The sequence below is a fragment of the Ambystoma mexicanum genome, chromosome 10 (assembly GCF_040938575.1).
Source record: "Ambystoma mexicanum isolate Mex_15411 chromosome 10, UKY_AmexF1_1, whole genome shotgun sequence".
Taxonomy (NCBI): Eukaryota; Metazoa; Chordata; class Amphibia; order Caudata; family Ambystomatidae; genus Ambystoma; species Ambystoma mexicanum.
The window spans coordinates 687,792,341-687,816,807 of NC_090932.1; the positions used below are offsets into that span (position 1 = coordinate 687,792,341).

The window sequence follows — 24,467 nt, forward strand, 5'->3', positions numbered from 1 at the left end:
GCCACCATATTGCCAGTCAGAACTCTTACCATCGTAATGCATTCCTTTCTCTGCTATTTTTGTTTTTGGGCTTAAAATGTGTGCTTTGCGTTACAAGCTGTGTGTCGCAGACTGGTTCCTCTCTAAGCCGGGAAAAATGAGGACTGTGGGGGCTCTGTTCAAGTTGATATAACAGAGCCCTCATTGTCCTCATTTCACATGCAGCAGCAGTGGCCAGGGAAGGTGCCAGGTCATTTCAACATTTTCAAATGAGAGGTGCCAGGGCATTTCAACCTTTTCATATGAGAGGGGTCTGCACTGTGTCTTGGGGTGGGGGGGGTGAGTGACAGTGAGCAACTTCCCTCATGCGGACAGTCAGAACTCTTACCACAGCAATGCATTCCTTTCTCAATTTTTGTTCTGGGACTTAAAATGTGCGCTTCACAGGGCTCTCATTAGAATCTGTGTTTCCTGGAGCCCTCCCAGCGTCACCTCCCAGTGGATATAGTACAGTATTATCACCTTATTGCTTTCTAACAGTGGTTCCTCCACATTAACCACTTGCAAAGAGTTTATAACTGATCAGTGGGTATTTAGTGGTTAAGATCCCTGCTGGTTTGCCGTCTCGTTATAAACGGCAGCTATTAACCTTAGCTTTGTCACCATCATAATGTATGCACCCCAGGGGTGCCACACAACTGTTTTCACTAAGCAGGGGAGAAATGAGGACCATGGGGGGGGCTCTGTTCAAGTTGATATAACAGAGCCACCATGTTCCTCGTTTCTCCTGCAGTGGCTGTGCACTTTCCAATGTACACAGGTGCAACCTCAGAGTTAGGACCGATGAGGGGCGTAGCTGATGTGCTCAAGTTGATGGAGCAGAGGCCTCACTTCTCCCACAGTAGCAGGGCCTGCTTGCCAGTGCTTGATAATCACACAATTCTCTTTAAATGTATGTAAAGCTGCCAGCTATGATCATTTTATTTTTACAAGGTTATTTTATTCACTGAATGCAAAGCAAGTGCTTTAAGTGTGGACTTTTATAACTGGCTGCTTGTAATTACAACACTATTTACAATCTGAACTAGAGGTGTGTTTACAATGTTGCGTGTTCCAAAATGCATCTCCTGGTGTGCTGCTTCGTTTTCAAATCCTATTGTATTGTTTATTTATTTATAGAGCGCACCTGGCCGTTAAGCAACTGGGTTCTTACAGAAAATAAATCTTGGGTTGCAGGTACATAAATAAGTTACATTTCTTATGTTACAGTATCATATATCAAGCATTTCTTATGTTACACTGTCGGAAGACTTACATGTGAGATATGTTACATATATCAAAACATTTGATATATGATATAGATGCTGTACCTCATTCGGTATGTAAACTGCAGGTCATCAAGAAAGTGTGTGAAAAGGCATTAATATTGACATTTTTTCATAAGTGTGGAACCCATTTTGAAATGGAGTGCTTCTTTTTGCCCAAAATCGGTAGTGTCAAAAGGAAGGCAGACGCAGACATTGACACAAAAAGCAGCTCAAGCCAGGGAGTATGAGGCCACAAATTCTGACCTTGGATTTACTTCCGTTGTGCTCTGAGGTGAAACAAGGACTCAGTGTGTGGTTTGTGGAGCAACTTTAGCCAATGAGAGCCTGAAACCAACCAAGTTAAGACGCCACTTGGAAACAGAACATCGGGATCTCATTGTTAAGAGCAGAGACTTCTTTGCTCGCAAGTTACAAGTAATCAGACAGTAGAAAAGTACAGTGAAAAATATCGTTTCTACTCCAGCCAGTGCACTGAAAGCATCTTATGACATTGCTTACCTCCTTAGAGTATTCTACATTGGCAAGATCTGGTATACAGTCTCTCTTACCCTTTGGGTCTTCCGACTTGTGCGAAATAGGCTTTTCAGCATTGGCTGTAATGAAAACTAAATACCATTGTATTTTGAGAAAATAAAAGCCTTACTGGAGAATTTTGTGTTTCCTTGTACGGTTTCTATGTTTGGATTGGAAGTTATTGTCCTACTGTCTTGAAATGTGTCCCCAACAACATATCCCTTCAATATTATGGCATGACGCGGTTCTGCAGCCATCTATATAAAAAAAAAAATAACACCAACACAGAGGGTTGGGGCAGGAGGGTCCTAGACAATTTAGTTTTTTTTCTCAGGGGGGCCTTGGTATTAAAAAAGTTTGAAGACCACTGATCTAATGGAAGTGGGGGCCCCCGCAACCCCTGACCGCAATTACACCGACAATGAAGAGCGGGGGACACCAGCACCCCCGATCCCCTTAGTCAGTGTAGTGGGGGTCAGCGTTTCAGTACAGCACAAAGGTGCAGTAAATTAAATGTTGTAGTGTTTGGGGTGACATTTTGGTGCAGTTCCTGTGAGAACAGGGTGTTAGGGACTAGATCAGGTCTGTAGAGATGCTTAGGTGGCCAGCTTTGTGATGGAAGCGCTAGGGCTATGGTATCTTGTGCTGTGGCCAAGGCCTGAAGTGCAAGGGCATGTGGACCGAGAGACTCAGGCGATGGGACTGCTCTGGTGTTCGGTCAACAAGCACAGGATCCGAGTCTGTAGAACAAGGACCCAAGAAAAAAGTGAGGGGACAGTCAAACCCCCAAGATTTTGAGTGACTGAGAAATAAAAAATAATTGTCTGATAGATAACACTGTTGCACTCACTGGGTGATCACAGGGGTCCCGTCAGCATTTACTCACAATAAGTAAATCATTCAAACCATCCATCAACATACTTTGCCCAATGAAATTCGTAATGTTAATCGTACCTCAAGCCAACATTGTTCTGTAGGATCACAATTATTTTCAATTAAATTCACATAAGTGGTAGGGTTAATACTTATTATGAAATATCTCACAATGTAGAACTCTAGGTTCATGTTTCAAAATAGCTGAAGTCCTAACACTTGCTCTACACGTTTTTGGTATTCCCTTTTGCAGGAGGAATTAACCTCTAAACAAATAAAAAAAACGTTTTGGAAATGCTAGTTTTGAAAGATCCCCTGTTCCTAAAAGAGTTAGGAGACTAACCTGCATTTACATTGTCAAATCAATATATTGAGAATAAATGCGGACAGTAGTCCTATGGTCACCTAGTGAGTGAAACTGTGTTCTTCATAATGTTATCTATCAGGCAATTCATTATTTTAGTTTGGTTTAGGAGCTGAGTGCAAGATCTATTTACAGTGGGTGGCAATAATCTTGCTTCCAACAATTAGGAACTTAAGAACGTTTTTAAAACTATTGCTTACACAGTGCGCATACCAACACTGAATTATGTGACTCTGAAATAAAAACATATGCTGGCAAAGGGGGGGCAGTTTAAGCACTACAAAGCTTATAAGACTTTGTCGTTCCATCGAAACCCCCAGGAGAAGCCATCTTGACGTTTGGTTTTTGTTACCTGTTTGGGCCGAGTGGTGGTTACTTACCCAAAGTACCCAGGGAATTGGGAAGTGGTGGCAGGGTGTTTGTTTTTAATTTTGATGTTGCATCAAGGTTGGGAATTCCTTTAATCAACCTTTATTTGCCTCATACGTCTCTCTGTCTAGAGTTGATCCCGCTCAGTTTTATGACACAATGGCATCTTAAGATAAATGCGTGAGACTGACTGTGGAGACCTGTTCCTCTAAATTCTGGTCTGTTGTTTCCCAACTCAGTGTCCCATTCAGCCTGCAGGAAATGAAATGTGAATTTGGAACTAGCAAGCTTGAGGCAGATCGAGGGTGGCGACGGTTATGCTAGGATGAAAAATGCCTTTTAATAATCTCCGTATTTTTGACTCGTTTATTGGGCAGTTTCCTTCCCTAGCTACCCACATCCCTTCATATTTTGTTATATTCGCATGCACAGCTCTTCAGAGCTATTCATTGTAGTAATTAAGTAATATTTTATAACGTGCGCAATACTAGACAGCAGTTTCTAAGCGCTGGATCAGGATTCGAGCCTGTATTACTGTGTGTTGTCTTACTTACAATATATATATTACCCAAAATACTTCATTATAATTAGATGCATGAAATATATGCTGCATAATTTTGTAATAGTATTACTAATAATGTATACGTTGCCCATGGCAACTACTAAAAACGAGTACATAACCAGCAATGATTGGCAAATATATGGTTTTCAAACACCTTCTTCGGTAAACAGGAAAGGTTTTAGAATTGACAGACACCCAACAGTGTTTTTTTTTAGCCTTAAAGACAACCCTACAGTAGCACTGCATGTTTTGGCTATTGAAATTCACCACCTCTCATGTCTTATGCTAGCCAGATGACTCAAAGGTACTGGGGTAGTGGTACCTGTTATCAGAGTCCCAGAGGGCCAATGTAACATCCTGGCATATCTGGTACCAGTCAAAAAAGACTCAGACCAAGAAAGAAGTGCTCAGGATACTATACATCTCAGACACTGGGTGACTGTTCTAACCTCTCAGGGTGATGACCCTGACCCAGAATGGGGAGAAGGACTGGAGACTATGGTTCTAAAGAGCCAGGTTAGAAAACCCCACTACCTGCTGCTTTTAATTATAATCCCATATAAACCAAGAACAAATAAAGTAGAACACTAAATTGATTTCAAGTATCTATTGCTCCCACTGCCATTAGATATAATGTTACAAGGGGAATCAATGGGACCCAAGGGTCCCACCTAGCGCACCGCCTCATCAATTTACGTTGGTTTGGGTATTGAACCCAACTAAACCTCCTTATCGGGCCATGGTTTGATTTGTACAGCAGTGTGTAACAAGCCATTACAAATGACACAGATAAGGTATTCCCATTTGAGAAGGTTTTATTTGTTTTGTCAGGATGCTTCATAATCTTGGGAGAGTATTTGATCTGTTCTCCATAGGTAGATAATCATTCAGTAGAACTGAAGGTTATATTTAAATTTCCAGGATATTCTCTGGCCGCAACTCTTCCCACCAGAACTACCCATTTTAGATTTTCTTGCGGGGACTTTCTCCGTGACCCCAGGATTCTGACTTGTTTTCTTTCCAGTCTTGGTTTGGGTTCTCTGGATTCTCGTGGACGCCCCTCTTTGGCTACATTCATTCCTCTGCTCTTTCTTCCTCTATCAGGCCTTTCTTTACTCCTCCCTTTTTTGAACTTACTCCCATTCTCCCCTCTCTGAAGATCTACCCTGTTCTCTCCTCTCCGGGGTTCCCTCTTCTCTACTGGTCTCTCCGCTTCTCCGCTGTCTGGGATTTCCTCTATTCTTCCGTCTCTGTGATTTTCTCCTGTTCTCTCAATCTGTCTTCTGTTCTCCCCTCTTACAGGGCTTTTTCTGACTTCTCCAGGGTTCTCTCCTATTTTTTCTTCCCTATGGTTCTCTTATTTTCTCCCAGCTATGCAGTTCTCTCCACTTCTCTCCTCCAGGGATCCACTCCTGTTCTCCACTCTCTGGGCTTTCTTTCCTCTTCTCCCCTTTCTAGGGTGCTCATCTGTCTGCTTCTTGATTCTACTTCCCAGGAAGTTCTCATTTCCTCGCCACTCTCTTTCGAATATTCCCCCTTTTCCTCCCCTCATCTTTCCTGATTGGTAAATAAAACAATTTTCTCTTGTGCTCCTGGAATGCTCTTCACACTAATGTTTTTCTTTTTGCTCCTGTGTCTCTTCTACTTCCTGTTCCATCCACCTTTCCTTGACCTTTTTACCTCACTAACTATCCTTGTTGCAGGATCTGGGTTATTATTTTACCTGTCCCAGTTTCCTTTATTCCATTTTTCTTAACCTCTACTGCACCTCTCCTCACTTTTCCTTCCGCCGATCTCAATCTGTCTGCTCACTCTCCCTTCCCTCCAGTTGTTTGTCTCCATCCTACCTCTTAAACCAGCCATCCCTTCTATGGGCACTACTGCAGGCTCTGGGGCTCTGCTCTTTGTATTCTTGACTACCACTCTTCTTTTGCATGTCCCCATCTGTGTTCTCCTCAAAATGTCTGCCTTCTTTCTTTTGGCATCTGGTGCAGTCCTCTTTATTCAATTACTAATTGGACACATATGCAGCTAGCCTGTGGATTATTTTTGCCTGGGACTCGTTCGCATGAGGGGGATAGGCTGTTTTTAAGTGAATTCCTCTTCATCATCAAAACACAGTGACACCCACAACTTCGCACAAGCCTGATATCCGCAGTCTTCTCTTCAGAGTTAGCCATCAGAAGGTCAGACAGCATGAGTCTGGATATTGCTCGACTCAAACCGCAGTCCTATTGTATATTTCTTTCGTTAATGATCTCTCCTAGGCCACGTAGAGGCTGCACTATCCTGACTGCTGAATTACACTATCTTCTTTTGTCAATGCCAGATGGTCTTGCGAACAAAGTCTGCATCAGGACTTACACCATTCTGGTACCTTTTCACTACCCCATCTCGCTTCTCATCATCCCTCCTCAGATCAAAAGACCTGCACAGCTGCTGTAAGTATAGATATTTTCTCTCTCCTTCTGGGTGTCAGAATAAAATATTTCAATCTCTTGGAGCACCTAAGGTTGAGGAAACTATCTGCGACTTTGTCACAACCCTTAAGTTGGTAATACAAGCCGGAGAGCGACCACTTGTTTCCACTTACTGGAAAGTCCAGCTCCACAGGGGAAACTTATAGGAGAATAGCCTCCAATAATTCAAGACTTCTTCCTTACCTCCTGCTTCCCCCTCTCTCCTCTGCTAATCTCACAGTTGCTTTTATTGCGTAACAGGGCCCTTATGCATCCTCGGGCCCTGACCTCCAACACTCAATCGCCCTCAGCTTCTGTCAATCCTCAGCACTTGCCCCGGCACACCCTCCATCCTGGAGGCTCGCACTTATCTTACCATGCACTTCATCTGTTGCTCACCCATGAGCACATGCACCCCAGCACTTACCCCCACTGCCGCTTCCCTTCTGCACTTGCATGTTCTAAATACTCACAAGGCATAGTAGGTTTGTCATTTCTTTTTCCCCTCCACTGTATTTAAAATTGTTATGTATAGTAATGTGTATCATTCCCATGTCCCCCCACTGTTGCCCTGTGGGTGCTTTGAAACATAATTTACTTGCTGTATATGCATCTAACAAGCAAACAAATAAATAATTCCAGTCTAGAAGCAAACCTTAGTAGTGGGAGTAATGGATAAAGCAGGAGTGATGGCAATCATTCAACAAATCCCTTTTCCGTCCACCAGCTGGAACCTATAGAACGATTAATCTATGAGATAATCTTCATTCCCGAACTGGAGGAAGTCAAGGGGTTAGCACAGGCCCAGAGGGAAGAAAAGGGTTTTTTTCGACCGCACATGCACGAAGGTCCATGTCAACTGCCATGCACCCAGAATTGACATCTCCATTTCTCTGGAGCCTGCAGCTGCACAAAGTAATGGTTCCTCTCTACAGCATTCCACTAAAAAGTGATTCTCCTATAGTAGGTGGCAAAGCAAGGTCCTCTCTTTTTAGTGAAGAGGAGGTTACTTGACTGGAATGAGAACAATGTTAAGGCAGATTACACCCCTTATCACCAACTCTTAATCCCCACCCTGTTTCATCAGATAGAATTGGACTAGGCCCACTATCACCTTATGGCCAGGCACCAAGGTATAGCTAAGACCCAAGAGTTGTCCCCAGTCAATCCTTCTGTCCTGGGGACTTTCACCAGCTTATGAGGTACTGTGAAGCCTCTCAAATATGTCAACAGACATACAGGTTTGATGTGGGTCAGGCTCCTCTGCAAACCCTGCCTATGAATGGTCTTTATGGGACCCTTAGTATCCTTCAGGGCCTACTACACATCCATAATCTCTACACCTCTATATACCATCACCATCTTATTTATCTCATTGTCCCTTTCTAGTGTGTTGAAAGAGTGCTCTATCATGTTCCTACCATCTTTTCTATGGGGTTGCCCAGGGTCCAGTCCTTCCTCCCCTGCTCTTTACACTTTATACTTCTCCTCTGGCTTCTCTGATCTCAGATCATGGATTTGACACACATGTTAATAATGCAGATGACACCGAAATCTGTCTTTCCTTTCTCTGATGGTACTATTCACCAACACCTATCTGCTTGCCTTCTGGACGTTAAAGCATGGATGTCCTCTCGATTTGTATGCCTCAACCCCAAGAAAATTGACCTTCTCTTTCCTACATCTTCCTCAATTATTTTGCCTCCTTCTATTTTGTTTTCTCCACTTAATTTAACAATATGGCTTTGTTCTCAAAACCTAGGATTTATTGTTGACTCCTCTTCAATTGCAGACTTAAATTTCTTCTGATTAAATTTAGATTTGAATTTCATTTTCTTTGTCTAGATTGTAAATCTATTTATGCTTCAGCTCCTGTTTATTTGTGTCCCTTGGTGTCCTTTTATCATCCTTAACAGGCTCTCAGATCTGCAGCTCAGTCATCTTTCTGTCCCCCGTCACCCGAGTGCTCCTTCCCAATTCCGTTATTTCCAACTATTAGCCCCTAAATTATACAATTCTCTCCCATTTGATACTCATTCTTGCTCTAATTTATCTTGGTTTAAGAAACATTTTCAATGTTTCACAAATAGCTTTTTCTGGTGCTATTTTTTCCTTGACTTCTGGCTGCGCCATGACTTTCATGTACTGTCTTCATGTTCTGTTCACTTGGATTTCTTTGTAATGTATTAAATGTGTACAGCTTTTGGATAAACGTTCTATACAAATGCTATAATTAATAAATAATAAGAAAAAATAAGATGGCTTAGAGGAACACTAAAACCAGACTTTAAATAACTGAGCAAACTGGTAGGTGAAGATGGGAAAAACGGGGATCACTGTGATTTCTTGGACCTTATTCACCATCTTGAAAGCCGTGAGATTTCCACCCACCACAAACATATATGGGAGAGAACATTGCAATGCCCTTGATGTGAGCTCTAAAGTCAGAAATGATTGTCAAATGATATTATATGATAGGTTATTTATAACGTGCTTAATACCCAGAGGTTTCTAAGCGTGGACCGAACCTGTGGTGCTCCGTGCCATCTTGCTTTCAAGGCGAGCATGTTGCCCCTGAGCTATCCTCCCAAGACTATGAACACAAGAAAAGACATTTTTAATTCAAGAACCTATGACATAGCATATGCAGCAGGTTTAAGTCAAGCAGAAGCAGCTGGACAATCTCAAGGCTCAGCTTTGCTGCTTCAAGGACCTACTCCCCACCTTGGAAAGAAGGTGTTTCCCAAAAGGCATGGACTATACACGGTAATGGATGTCATCGGTGGCTTAAACTACAGGCTACAATAAACAGACAGAAGAAAATACTCCCAAGTTGATTTTGCAAACTGGCTAAAGGAAAGGAAGGACCCAGCTGATATGACTTTGGAGGCCATAGATAACTCCAAGTAACCGGGAGAGAGGATCTGTCCCCAATCGAGAGGAAGATCCTGCTATGGCTCTGGGAAAAACCAGAGGGTGTTTCACAATCTAGTCCCATTGTCAGGTGGCCAGGTAAAGACCATTGCTTTTGGATACCGACCCTGGGGGTGGACAAGCGAGGGAGGATCACCTGGGTAGGAGTTTGTCGGGGAGTGGGGGAGAAGCACCCAAAGGTGAGACATGGTCTCCCCCTTTATCCACAACCCAGCTAAATCCTATTCCTGCTTATTTTATGGGAAACTACAGCTCCCAGAATTCCTCCCCACTTTACATTGACAACACTACTGAGCCGCGGAAGATGAGGAATGAGGACAGAAAGATTACCTGCACTGACTTGCAATGGCTCTGTCCCTGTAATGAGGTCAAGCATGTAATCCTAACTATACACAGCTGCCACTTGTTAACACTTCCCATCAGTATAAAAGGTAGTGCGCACAGGCACACTCTGAACGAGGCTGGGTACGAGAAGGAACCGCTCTTTCAGGGCTGATGGGAAGCAGGCAAAGGAAGTTGGAAGGCCAAAGAGCTAATCGGCCATTGCGAAGAACGAGAGAGAGCCAGGCAAGAATTCCACACTTTCGGGAAGCCATAAGCGTTCCAAGACTGAAACCGAGTGAGTGGAAGAGAGAACCCTTCAAGGGACCACAAAGCGGCCTGCGACTCTCCCGGGTGAACAACCGAGTTGGGGAGGAGCAGAGAAGGCGTGGGCAATGGCCTACAGAGCTGCATGAAGAGCGTTGATGAAACAAGACCAATTAACATGATCAGTGGGCCTCATTACAACTCAGGCGGTAAGGGGTTTACGGCGCCGTAAACAGCGCCGACCCTTACCGCCTGAGTACGAGGTCCCTTAGCGCCATGGCGGATTTAACACCTGCTTTTAGCAGGTGTTAAAATCCATGGCGCTAAGGGACCATGGAGTTAATTACGCCACCGTAATTTACGGTGGCGTAATTAACGCCTTCCCCACTCCCATTATGCCCTATGGGGCAAAAATGGGAATGGGGAAGGGTAAATGGGGATTGGGGACTTACCGCCCCGCCAAGGTCGGAATGGGGCGGTAAGTCCGCCAACCACCATGGCGTAAACGTAGTTTACGCCATGGTGGTAAAGTCACGGCCCAGGCGGTAACTTACCGCCTGGGTCGTGATGAGGCCCAGTGAGTTATCAAAGGCAACAAAAGCCTGGTGTGTGTTAAAAACAAAAAGTAACTAACGCAAAAGTTGAAGGCTGCATGTGTGCCGGTAAAACGCATAATGGAAAGGACAATTGCTGAATTGCAAAAGGAAAGGATACAAAGTAACAGAGTGGTCCTTAGAGGCAAAATCGCACTTATCCAAAGTCTCTGTGAAATGTTCTGAGTTGAAATGTAGGAACCAAAGGCAAGAAAGTAACCGCAATCCCGAAAGACAGTTGAATAAGTGAAGAGCAAAGTATGTAAACTATGAATATGCCAAGAGGGGAAAGTATATGAACTTTGAAAGAGGCCAAGAGTGCAAACTAAAGAGAATAGGAAACTACAAGTACCAACAGGCATTAGTGTTGAAAGATGAGGAAGATTGTGGATTGCAGAATTGTTTAAAGAGAGCTCAAAGTGGTCATGCAGAGGTCTACGTAAAATCCTTGCAGTTTCGAAAGTCTACGACAGTGAAAAGACAGATAAGACAAAACGTGGGGAAGGGAACACCCACATTTTTTTTGAGACAGTATTTTCCTTTTGTATTCCCTTAAGACATTTGTTATTTTGAAAACGAGGGCAATGATCATTTTTTTAGTTTAGGCCTTTTTATTTTGACTAGACTGACTTGGACTTGTTGGTTATTTGTTTAAGACTACTCCCTTTGTAGAGTTCGGGCCAGTTAGGAATTCTACCAAGACAACCAAAATACCAAATAAAGGTTTACGAAACGAGTAGACTTTGTGTCTGTGCCTACTATTTGGTACCATGCCTTCCTTACAGCTCCAACTTTAATATTACTAGAGTCATCAAGACTAACGGCACCAATTCCAAGATGTGTTCTAAGAGAAAAAAGGGTGGAGTAAAGGATTTCTTCCACCACATTTATACAGTACATGGACCATCTGTAACAGCTGTGTGGTTATCACTTTCCTGAACTGCAAAAACAAGTGGTCAAAGAAGAAATCCAAAATATGACATTATTACAGGCCATTGAACCCGTCTCATAGCCACTTGGCCTCTCCTCTCCTTGTGATAGTTGGAAAGACAGACAGAAGCTGACGTTTCTCTATTGACTTCCCAAAAGAGAACCACATCTCCTGCGTCAACGCCTATCCGGTGCTGAGCATCGACAAGATGATTGAGAGAATTGGTACCTTTACCTACAACTCCACCCACAAGACGATTCAGAGAATGGGTACCTCCACTTGTATCTCCATCCTCAACCACATCAAAGGATACCGACAGGCCATTCTGACTCCAGAAGATTAGGAACAGACCACATTATATATGCCAGAGGGGCAATTCACTATATTACCTTTTGGTCTTCATGGAGTGCAAAACATTGAGCGAACATATTAAATGCCTATACCTTAAGGGAATTGGGATTGAAGCCAAGTGTCTACTTTCAAAGGCTAGGTTTCCAAAGAGGAAAATGCATCGTTTAACACTAGCACCGAAAAGTGGAAGCTCTGAAGGCAATCCTACTGCCTAGAAACTCTAGGCCATTTTATGATTACTGGGATACTATCCGTGCTTCATCCCCAGGTTCTCAATGATTGCTCGACATCCATGGATCAGGTGAAAGTGCACCAACTGACTCCAATGGTCCACTGAAAGCCAGGAAACGTTTGAGGAGTTGATGGGATGTCTATGCCATCCACCCCTCCGTATTATGCCAGAATTCTCCAAACCTTCTAGCCTCCAAATATGTCATTTGAGTGCAGTACTCTCTCAAGTTTGAGGCGGTAGTGAACAGTCCTTTGTATTTGCAAGTACAAAGTTGTTCCCGAATAGGAGAAACTAGGCGGCAACTGAGCTAGAATGTCAGGCTATCAAATGGGAAAACAAGACCTTAGGGGATTATATCACAGGCTAACGCTTCAGATTGCTCACTGATCATGGCCCTTTGACCAGGTTGGCTAGTAATAAAGATACAGCTCCCTGCATCCAGGTGGTTTGCTGTGCCAACCATATGCATTTACCATCAAACATCCAGAGGGTTTTCTACAGGTGAACATCGATTTTCTAAGTTGATCTCCCCTAACTCCACATAAAGAATTGAGGGGGAGCTTGATGGAACAGGGGGAGGCATGTGAAGTTATCATCATTAAGCGGTGGGGATAGGAACCTGTCGACCCTGTAGAGTGTGAGACCTAGGGCATTGGTAGCATGCACTGGGAGAGGAGAGAGAAAAAGAGGGAGAGGAGAGAGTAAGGTGAGAGAGGGATTGAAAAGAGAGGAAGAGGAGGAATATCAAGAGAGATGAAGGAGAGTAAAATGGAGGGAAACACCTAGATCGAGAGGGAGGAGTAGTTGGAAGAACATTCAAAGAGAGGCAGAGAGGACAGGAAGGGGTATGGAGCAGTAAGAAAGAACTAGAAAATAATGGAGAGTAGAGTGGGAAGGAATAGGGGCGGACACGCTCTTTAAGACCTGAGCCTGAGAAGTGACCCTCAGTTGTTTGATAAGGAGCTATTGAAAAGGGGAAACAAGTGGATAAGGGAGGTGATCTCTAGTATAGCCCAAAAGGGAGATCTTCCATTAGAGTCGGTACAGGAAGGGCCTCCATTAGAATCTGCACAGGAAGGGAAGGTTGACATTCCCTGTGGTCCAATAGTTCTTCCCATGTCTGATGCCTGATCCCTATCAGATGATCCAAGAGTGCCAGAATGGGCTTACCTGTAGACAGAATCCTGGAATACCAAAGCGACATCCTGGTATATCCTGCATCTACAAAAAAAAGACCCGTACCAAAAGGTGCTTAGGACAACATAAAACCCTCTAAGGGGGATGGCCCTGACCCAGAAAGATGGGAGGACTGGAGACTGTGGTCCTGAAAAGCTAAGTTAGAAAAGCCCACTACTTGCTGTTTTTGACAAAAACAGTAAATTAAGTTGAATCCTAATTTAGATTTGAGTGTCTGTTGATCTGCGTGCTGGCACAGTCCCCTAAGCTAAATTTCAACTTAATGGGCTGCCACACCCAGGAAGGTGTTCTCCATATAACACACACAGTCCTGTGGATGCTTTGAGTGCCTAGTGCACATCTTGGTCTTTCTGAACGATGCAGTGGTTAAGTAGCTTTATTGGAGTGATGTAGTATTGAACAAGGTTAACCCGTTCCAATAAATTATTGCACTATGATGACACGTTTGCATAACCCCAACACGTAAGAGATAAAGAACCAAGTCCCCTTTCACAGTGCAGAGTAAAGCTTCTTGCAATTAACCTTGAGAGCAGGGTTGCCCCTGAATGTGGCTCCCTTGTGAAGGTAGATATTGGATGACATTCCTGTTATGCAGGTGTTCCATACTTTCAGTGTGAGAGCCACAATCAATTCGGACAAGGCCTTCTTGGGCAAGTTTTCTTTGGATAGCTTCATCTAGCGAAAAGGGTGTCATAGCTTCATTATGTGTAGCCATACCAGCATTTCTGCATCTTCAGCACCCAATCATTATGCAGTGTCTCTTAGATTAAAGGCCAAATGGTATTCAATCTGTCTGAATAACCAAATCACCCTTTCTCCATTGGCCTTTGCAATACCCATCATGGAAAATTGGATTTCTTGCCCTCTGCCCACAAAACGTCTTTCAACAATCTTTAATACTGGCCACATCCTTCTTTAGCAGCTGTAATTAAGGAGTTTCGGAAGGATGTCCATTGTCACTGCATTGATCTTAGCTCCTAGAGACAATATTAGTTTACTCTGTGGTGTTAGATCTGACTTTGCTTTGCTGGACATTGCAGAAATATTGGTTGATAGGGTAAACCTGATGTCCCAGATAAATGGAACTCCGCAAATAATGGAAACCCCTGTGGCCCATTTAAGACCAGAGTCCTTCCTCCATGTGTGCACAAAAACTGTACTTTGGAATAGGGAAGGTCTCGGACTTGTCCCAGTTAATTTTATAACCTGAGATATTTCCTCTATTCATGACGTATGGGATTCCTTTGCCTAAAGCAAAATCCTAAAGCAAGTCTTAAAGCAAAATCAGCACAGAGCATGACCTTGTGTACTGTAGCCTTAAACCCAGGCCTGTAAACTGCAATTTCTGTACCACCGCCAATGCAAGTGGCTCTAAAACAAGGACAAAAATGAGAGGCAACAGAGGAAAGTCCTGCCTTGTGCTGTACCCCAATAATAATATGTCTGATAAAGTCCTATTGGTCGTACGTGCTCCAAAATGTTGCACATTGAAAGCTTTGATAAACCTCTCTCGGCGACCAAATCTACTAAAGATTTTGCTTTTTTGGTATAGACGCAGATTGCTACTAGAGCAGCTGGGTCAACTTTGAAAGCACTGATCAGGTCACCGGGGTGCTTATGCTGCTGGTCATGTGCCAGCCGTATATGAATCCACATTGTGTTCTTTCTATTAGTCTTCCAATAACCCTACCGAGTCTAGTGGATAAGATCTTTGTGGCAATGTTTGATCCACATTTAGAAGAGCGATTCTGTAGTTCCCACACAAAAAATCATCTCACCTCAGCTTTGGGGTCAAACTAATCACTGCCTTGTGCACAGAGTCAGGGATACAGGCCAGCTTTCAAAAGACTTCTACATAAACATATTATATGTATTGCTAGTGATGTCATGCTGATCCTTCAAAATTGTATAATAAAATTCCTTGGCACTCATGATAGAATGAACCTTACTAGGGTGTTAGGAGGTTTCGATCCTATTAAAGACAGGGATAGCACTGCTGTAAAACCCACCGACCCTTGATGCTTTGTGATTCAGTTAGCAACCATTGAAAAGATTGAGCAGAAGTTGGTTCTGCATATCCCCTCAACATGATGAATCACTTTCCAAATGTACATGTTCTTTTTTTTAGTAGCAATGGCTCAGGAACATGTCAGAAGGGGATGGAGCAACCTCTTTACATTAACTGGGTCTTAGATGGTTGTTGGTTTAGAAGTCAGGGCTGTCACTCCTTAAGGCTTTGTGTTTTCATACTTTGCAACTTATAAATTATTTGTACTTAAGTTTAATGATTCTCGTTGCTGCTGGATGAGTAGATTAATATGTTAAACACATAACATTCTCATCTGTGTCTTTCATAGAATCTACATCTCCTGACACATTGGTAAGAGATATTGGGCAATGTGAGTGTAAAACCAGGAAACGCTAGTTCTTCTCACTTGACCAGATTGTGTGATCTTGCGTGAACCACTTCTCTCGCTAAGCGCCAGTTCCCTTACCTGCAAAGCCTGTGAAAGCTTAGAAAAAGGCTAACACCAACACTAAGTCCCACTAATGTGCAAAACAGTATACCTCGATTTCCATTTGCCGACCATACACAGAATTCTCAAGTTTCTCCTTGCCATGCTTGAGAAAGCCATCCAGTCCTTTTTCCTTTTCCCTTTTCCCCCTTTCAATCCTGGAACGTGTAGAGTGCCAGAATTTCAAGAAAATAACAGGACTGGAGGGCCTTCTCAGAAATGGCAAATGGAACCTCAAGAGTTCTGTCTTTCAAAAGGTCGACCCATGAAGGTCGTTTTTGAAAAAAATCAGCTGGCCTTGTTATTTCTAGGTAGGGAAGTAATAGAATTTCTAAAGCTCAAACACCTTGACTTGACAGACGCATTTCGGCGATGGATGGTTGTGATTAAATCATCACCTTACAGAGAGCTTCGGATTTCAATTTCTTTCTGAATTCTACATGGTCTTTGAGATGGCGCAATGATGATGGCAGTAGGTTACACAAGTTTGGAAACTGCACAGAGAATGAACGTACACCCTATTTTTGGTATTTAAACATGAGAATGGTAAGTAGACCTGGTGATGCTGGTCTAAGGTGTCTATTTGGAGGTTCTATGTCATATTTCCGCTTTTTGTTGGTCATCTATCAAAAAGACAGATTTTCTTTGGCCGATTTTCGGCGACACGCAAAATGCGAAAATATGACAGCACTTTGACCCCGACCCTCGCTGACGAGATGTCTAAAATCGGGGGTTTCGCCCACCAAACCTCCCTCCTCAGGTGCCCCTGCATACCTCCCCACCCAAGCATATCCCAACCCCCTAAACTCTCAAACGTGCGACACACTCATGCACACACATAAACACATGCTTACACACACATAAACGTACCTGTTCTCCCGCTACGGTTCTTCCTGCTACTGATGTGCCTGTTAGCCCCTGCACGCACTATCGTGCGGCAGGGGCACGACAGTTCGATTTGGAAAGACCACTCTGTGCGGTCACAGAGCGGTCTTTCTAAATCTATCTTTTTTTAGAGCGACCTTAATAAAACTATATTTTCACTTAGGACCTAGTTGGAGTGTAGAGTGTTACACGACTACTTCTAGGGAAAAAGGCGACTATGCACTAAATATACCATTAACAGCCTTTGAAATAATTTTAGGAACAACTGTGCTCCTTTCTAAAGAGGTCTAAAGATAATTGAAAAGTTCATTGAAATTAAGAAAAGTGTGGTAAAGGGGAAAAGGGAGCAGGACAGGAAAATTAGTTTTTAACTACATTTTAGGAACCTGTTTCCACCTTTTAGCGATGGAGTAAGAACTTATAAAATGAATTCAATTTTTTGTTAAAACAAGATGATACTAAAACAAACTGGAAGGGAACAGTAAAGTGCAGTTGAGGAAAGAGTAGTCCAGGGGGCTACCAGGGAGGTGAGATGAGTTTAAAAATACAATTGGTGCCTTTGACATTTGCTCAAAACAATCGAAATGAAACAACCTTTAGGGCAGTGCCACTTAAACTATTGAAAATCAAACATTAGGAGGGCGTCCTCCAACTAAATATATTTAGGGAAACAACATTGTGAAAAACAGTACAGGGGCAACACAGGGAATAGATTTGTTGAAGTGTGGCAGCTCAGATGTCACAGGCTTTTGCTAATGGTGCTGCTTTTATATAAAATATTTGGAATTTAATGTACTTAACTTATTTTAGAAAAAATGTTAGCTTTAAGAAGTACGATTTCTAAAACAAATGGAACAAAATTTATTATGTGCCATCCATCACCTTATACAGGAAACAAAGTACTTACCTGGAGTTCCACCAATGTAAATAGTGGTGGTTGGTGTACGCCAAATATTTTCTAGGCGATGGACGTCCTCAGCTGACATGTCGCACTCTGATTGAGCCACTGGCGTTTTCAGTGACAGGTGATTATTCTGCAGGATCAGCTGCACGTGCAGCCACTGGCGCTTGCAGAGATCCAAGGGAAACGGGTTGCTGCTAAACATCTGGTCAAACAGACGGATCATAAACACCTGGAAAGGGGGTGAATTCAGAGAAATGGAATGAGGTCTTGCCATGATAATCATCAGGGATTGAAGAGGAATGGCTTAAAATATGAACAAACAACTTCAGGAAGCATATTCCAAGTTAAACGTGATTCAGGTGCTGCGCAGGCATGGCCAAGAAGGGACTAATACACATGCAAAATCTGTCAAGAATCAGAGGCAGCTGCTGATTTCTTTTGTAAAGTGGCCGAGGCATGGATATTTCTCTTAAGTGGTAGAAGCAAGCAAGCGAAGCCAGAACCGTTTTTAAAATAATGAGTTGAAATGGTGTGTTTTAAATCAGACATTCTGGTAGAAATAAGATCAAATGCAACAGGATTTACGGGCAGATTTGTGGGGAGATGTATTTAATAAATAGGAGAACCCCAGGGCACAAATCCTAGCCATGAAAACTCTAATACCACAACATACAAATGGAAAGTAAATAACACAAACAGTACAATACCCAGAATCATATATTATCGGAATCTGTTGATATTCATTGTATCCAATAAAACAAATATAAGAAACACTACACAATCTGAAAATGAATTGAACATTTCGCAGCACATGCTCTATGAAGTCATTGGAATTCATCTTGAATCCTCATCTGACACACATTACAATATCAATCCCATCAATGAACACAACAATACATACAATGTAGCAGTGCAATAAGTGCAATGTCTGTTACAATGAATGGAATAATGTACAACCAGGGCTTGCACGCATCACGAGTACAGATCTTTGATCTTCCAGAGAGGGGCAGTGTGCCAGTTCAGTGATTCATACGGCTAAATTGGGGTGGTGGCATTAAATAGGGGGACAGGGGCCCTAAGAGTGTTACTCATTCAATAAGAAAATGCAAATCAACAGTAGGGTAACCTTCATGGGGGGTTTATCATCCGAGGGATGGAACATTGTTACAGTTAGCATTTTCCAGGCCTCAAAAGTAGGGTCAGCCCCATCATCGTGTGCCGGCATCGCTCTAAGCCACGCTGCCATTTCAGCATCACACCAAGTTTCGAACTCCTTACACCATGCTACATATTGTGGACCATGTGGAAGTTTCCATGACATGGCCAAATATCGTTTAGCAAGTATGCATGCAAGATCCATAAATCTGGTAATATGTTTGTGTTTACCTGGTCTAGAATATAAGCCCAGAAGACATTCAAGCAGATTCCGGTGGTATCTGGCAATACCGTGTTTCGTACAAGCTTGTCTAATTTGAGACCAAAAACCCTGCACATGTGTGCAAATCCACAGCATATGTATTAGGCCAGCGCCTTCCTGGTGGCACTACGGGCAGGTTGACGGCACGCTAGTGTTGAATCTGACCACTCTGCTAGGGGTCATATATGTGCGGTGGAGCACATTGACTTGGAGTAGTCTAAATCTTGTATTCCGGGATTCATTTTTAGTGAAACCTAGTGCTAGCTCCCATTGTTTGTCTGTAATCTCTGAGCCTGCGTCCATTTCCAAGCATGCTTTCAGCTTAGTATTTCTGATGCCGGACCCATCTAGCAGACATTCATACAATCTGGACACAGGAATCCAACCATCTTCCAGAGTGTACATCAGGGCCAGTAACGGGCTTTCATGCGGTACGGCAGGCCACTCCTATTTATTCCTGGCTACCCTTGCCACTCTCACGTGTCTCAGAAATTGGCCCTTGGAGAGGCCGTCCTGCTGTATCAGGCTGTCCAGATCCCTAAATGTCATAATCTCATACATATCACCCCATGTGGGTATCCTCAGTGTCTCCCCTAGATCTTCCATATGCGCACATACATCAGCTACAATTGGTACATTCAGCGAATAAGGATGTCGTAGGAGAAGTTATTTGACAGCTCTAGACCAAATCTGCCTACCTAGTCTAATAAACAGAGGTTCCGGACTGATGCAACAGCTCGGGAGTCAAAGAATTTCCATAAGCCAGACAGGTTTCACCAGTGACCTAAGTAGTTTGATCCAGACGTGAGATCATCTGACAGCCATTTCGTGCCAAAACTTAACTGAGCAGCCAAATAATAAAGTAACATTTTTGGTAGTTGCACCCCGCCATCTCTGTAGGGTAGGCACATAACATTTAGTGCCGGATTGTGTTGTTTCGTGCCCCACAGAAAGTCTCGGAGGAGGGCATCTAGGGAGCGGAAACATGAGGCATCTATGTAAAAATTGTCGTTCGTAAATCCACACAAGAACCTGGGAAGAACAACCATCTTAATTATGGCAACTCTGCCCATAAGAGAGAGTGGTAGATGAGACCAGAAGGTAATGGATTTCTTGACTCCCTCCACCACCTTCAAGTGTGTGTATATCTATGGGAATGTGTGCAATCCGAAACCCCAGATATTTAAAGGAATGGATCACCCATTTCAGTTTTATGTCGGGCAAGAATGCCACTTCTTTGCTGCGCAGTCCTGCCAGGGGAAAGAGGCAGGATTTATGTTTATTAAAGGCGATCCGGGACAATATTGCAAACTTGTCTAGCACGTCCAGTACAATAGGTAAATTATGTTGTGGCTTGCACAAGTAAAGCAGGACATCATCTGTATATAGTGATATGAGGTGTGTGGACCCACCAACTCTGACGCCTGCCTCCATAAACTCCTGCCGCAGGTATACAGCCGAAGGCTCTAGTGCCAAAATATAGAGCATGGGAGAGAGTGGACATTCATGTCGTGTTCCTCTCTGTATGTTCCATGTTCCCGATATATGTTTGCCCGAGTTCACTCTGGCGGTTGGGGAGGCATCAAGAAGTGTTACCCAACGAACACAATTCTCCCCAAATCCAAAACCCTGCAATGTAGCAGTCATCCACCTACATTGTTTATACATATGGTCAGAATGTTTCGGTTCATACAAAGCTAATTCCGAAATTTCATCAGGAGCCTTTTCAATATTCGCTATTGTCATGGAAACCCACTCCATGGGCATAGATCAAAGCCAGAAAATCTTAAAGAGGTCAATCTCCCTCTCCCTTGTGTTTCAAGAGGTAGGCCGTTTAAAGAATTTACTTTGACAGCCCTCTTTATCTTTGCACTGTTCTTTGAGCTGTTAGACGACAGTGTGTCACGTAAAAACCTCTGATGTTAAAAAGCAGTGAATGATAGATTGTCTCCCTGCCATGCTTGAGAAAATGGCAATCATAAACCATACTTTGTGGAAATCACACCAGTTTTAAATGCTGTATCAGGAGATTTAATTAACCCAATTGTCCCAGTGCCGGTCCATAAATTATAATCAGAATTTCTGTGCAAGTTTGCTGCATCACATGCCAGGTTGCTTACAATATATATATATATATATATATATATATATATATATATATATATATATATATATATATATATATATATATATATAGATTTTTTTTAATTAAAACTTTATTTATTATGCTTGACAGTACAACAGTAGCTATATATAACAGGAGCAATACAAGATTAATCAGTGATTTCGCATGAAAAGTAAAGAGTCTGGTAGAGTGGTCTCGCAGGACCGCGGAAAAGCAATCATGAGCATTGTAGCCAGAGTGATGAGTAATAAACCGGTCATACAGATAGTCTAATCAGGGTTAAGGATAGGGGACAGTGGGTCATTGGTGTCATCATCATCATCACTGGATAAGGAGAACAGATAGGATCGGAAGGGGGTCCAAATTTTCCTGGGCATACACACTACCGGCTGTAGACTGGCCCAGAGCTCCTCCGTATTTGAAGCACAGGTAACAGGCTGAAGCCATTGGTTGAGGGTGGGGACTGTAGGGCGGAGCCAGAGTAGCAGAATACATTGGATCGCCAGCTACATACATAGGCTGGTCAATTTCCTGAGGTCGCGGCCGAGGCGGGGGAACTCGTGAAAGAGGCAGGCAAATGGAGATGATGCAATGGTACATTCACAAATTTCAGATACGATTACATATATGTCTTCCCAAAATGGAGAAAGGTGTGGACAGGGCCAGAGCATATGTATATAGTCTGCATTGTCTGCTCCGCATCTGGGGTACCCGGGGGGATGGTCCGCTGACATGTAGTCTAGCTGGTGTGTAGTGGAATCTGTGGAGTACTGTAAATTGAATCAACTTAAATCTAGAATTGAAGGAGACTTCATGGGTGCGGGTGCACATGTGTTCTCAATGCTGATCCATTAGTTCAACACCCAAATCCCTACTCCACATACCCCTGAGCCTGTCAAATGAGGGGGTTGTCTGAACCTGAAGGTGGCCGTACAGTCTGGAGACCCTCCCTTTGGAGGTTGTATTCGTTATGATCTCAGTCAATGTTGAATCGTCCGGGGGGATCGAGGGGAAGTCAGGACACCTGTTCTTGAAAGATCGGCGTAGGCCATCATACTGAAGCCAATGGAAGGTCTTCCTCGTAGAGGTGCTGGGAAGTCAGGCCATTCAATGAAGATACCCTGGGTGAAAGCGTCACAGTGTTAAGGCCCGCATCAGTCCAGTGCTGTGCGGTTGCAGCATCTACTCGGGGAGATTCAGAGAGGAAGTTCCAAAGGGCAAAGTCACTGTGGAATGGGCGTGGGGTGCCTGTCTGTCTCCATAGTTTGTTCCCTGCCAGTATTGTGGACCCGGTGGGATCCAGGGCGTCTAGTTGGAGTCCTGAGGAAGGGAGGACCAAGGAGTGATTATCTCACCCACCGGCGGCCAAACGCTCGAGTTTGACGTGAGGGGGAAAGCACGGTTCAAACCAGAATGATGCGAAGTGGGCCTGTGCAGCGATCCAGAATCTCTCGAAGGGAGGGGCGCCAAACCCAACTTGTGAACTTGCAGCTAAGCTTTCTAATTTCAGATGGACAGCACCAGAGTGCCACTAAAAGGCATTGAGGGTCCGGGTCAGTGCCCTAAAGAATTCGCTATCAGGCCAAATGGGAACATTCTGGAATAAATACACAAGTTGTAGAACTAACATTTTAAGAATAGCGACTCTGCCGGCCAGTGTGATTGGTAACTTGCCCAATCTGCGGACTTACGAGTTAGAGTGGTGAAGTATTTCCCAAAGTTAGAGTCATATAACGGGGTCTGGTGCCGTGCGACCACCACCCCAAGGTACGTAATCTCCGTTTGGGACCAGACAAAACCTCAGAGATCTCTGGGGCGTGGGGACGGTGACGTCAGTCAGCGGGAACACCACGATTGGAACAGTTTACTTTTAGAACCCGATAATTCATCTAAGACTGGCACAGATTATCTGCGGGATAGTGGATGAAAAGTAGAGCGTCGTCTGCACAGAGGGAAATGATCTTGGGGGTCCCAGACAGTCTAAAACCCCTATGTGCATGTTGTTGGCGAATCCTATCCACCAAGTGTTCGATGGCCCCTATGTGCATGTTGTTGGTGAATCCTATCCGCCAAGTGTTCGATGGCTAATGCGAATAGTAATGGTGAGAAGGGGCAATCCTTCTAGTACCTCTAGCTATTTTAAATTGGGAGGAACAATGGTCTTCAGTGTGGACCGTGGCGACTGTAGAGGAGTATAAGACTTTCACCCAGGATAGGAAATGGGGACGAAATGACACCTCTCCAGAACTAACCACAGGAATTTCCAGGAGACTGAGTCAAATGCTTTTTGCATATCTAAGGTGGATACCACTGCCTATGTGTCTGGGCTGATTTGGGCGAGTATGTGAAATAGCCAGCGCAAATTAAGAGCAGTGGAACCCCCTGGAATGAAACCCGACTGATCAGGGTGGACAATAAATGACATGTACGTTACCAACTGAAGGGCCAGTACCGTGGCATTCATTTTGACATCACAATTGATGAGGGAGAGGGGCCGGTATGACCCACATTGGGTGGGTGGCTTGCGTGGCTTGAGTAGTACTGAGATAACCGCCTCTTGAAGGGGGGTGCATGCCCACCTTACAGGCCTCCTCCCAAACAGCAATCAACCGGGGAACCAGAGAGGTTTTTATAGCATTTGTAAAATTTGGTGGGGAGCCTGTCTGTATCAGGAGCCCTCCCCAAGGAAAATGCTTCTATTGCATTGGATAATTCCTCGCCTGAATCCGGGAGAGTCAGGGCGTCCCTCGTCTCTGTGGACAGGCTAGAGAGTAGGAGGTGTCTAGGAAGGATTCAATATCAGCTGTGGGGGCTGTGTCAGCATTAGAATAGAGCGTTTCATAGAAGGAGCGGAACTCGTCGTTGGTATCTTGAAACAAGAGCGCCAGGGTACTGTCAGCCCTCTTGATAGCCGGGATATGGGATGCTCCTCTTTCATGATAGACCAGTCTAGCTAAAAGGCGGCCAGGGTGCTCTCCTTCTCTGGGCAGACTGGGGGCCATCGAGGAACTTCCATTCACGGTCAGCATGGGCCCTAAATGCATACAATGCTGTGCCTATTCCACTCAGTGTGGTGGCCGACGGGGACACAGCATATTGGGTTTCAAGGCTGGCAAGCAGAGATTTGCTCTCAGCGACATTCCTACGAATTGTCTTAAGAATCCCTACTTACATAGCTAGTGTGATACCCCGGATTTAAACTTTAAAAGTCTCCCAGAGAGTGGCCAGAGACTCAAGAGACCTGGCATTTAGTAGAAAAACGTCATCAATACGAGACCCAAGTTCAGATTCAAATACCGTGTCTAATACAGCATATGGCTACAATCTCCACAAGCGTGTCCTCCCTC

The 24,467-nt window shown here is 43.8% G+C and overlaps 1 protein-coding gene across 1 annotated transcript in view; it reads right to left on the reverse strand.

Moving 5' to 3' along the window:
- The window catches only part of LOC138491650 (vitamin K-dependent protein S-like), a 313,966-nt gene that overhangs the window by 30,351 nt on the left and 259,148 nt on the right, over positions 1-24,467 (reverse strand). Inside the window, exon 7 of the mRNA XM_069618286.1 lies at positions 17,582-17,807. Within this exon, the coding sequence (XP_069474387.1) occupies positions 17,582-17,807 (226 nt within the window). The remainder of the gene's footprint in view (positions 1-17,581; positions 17,808-24,467) is intronic.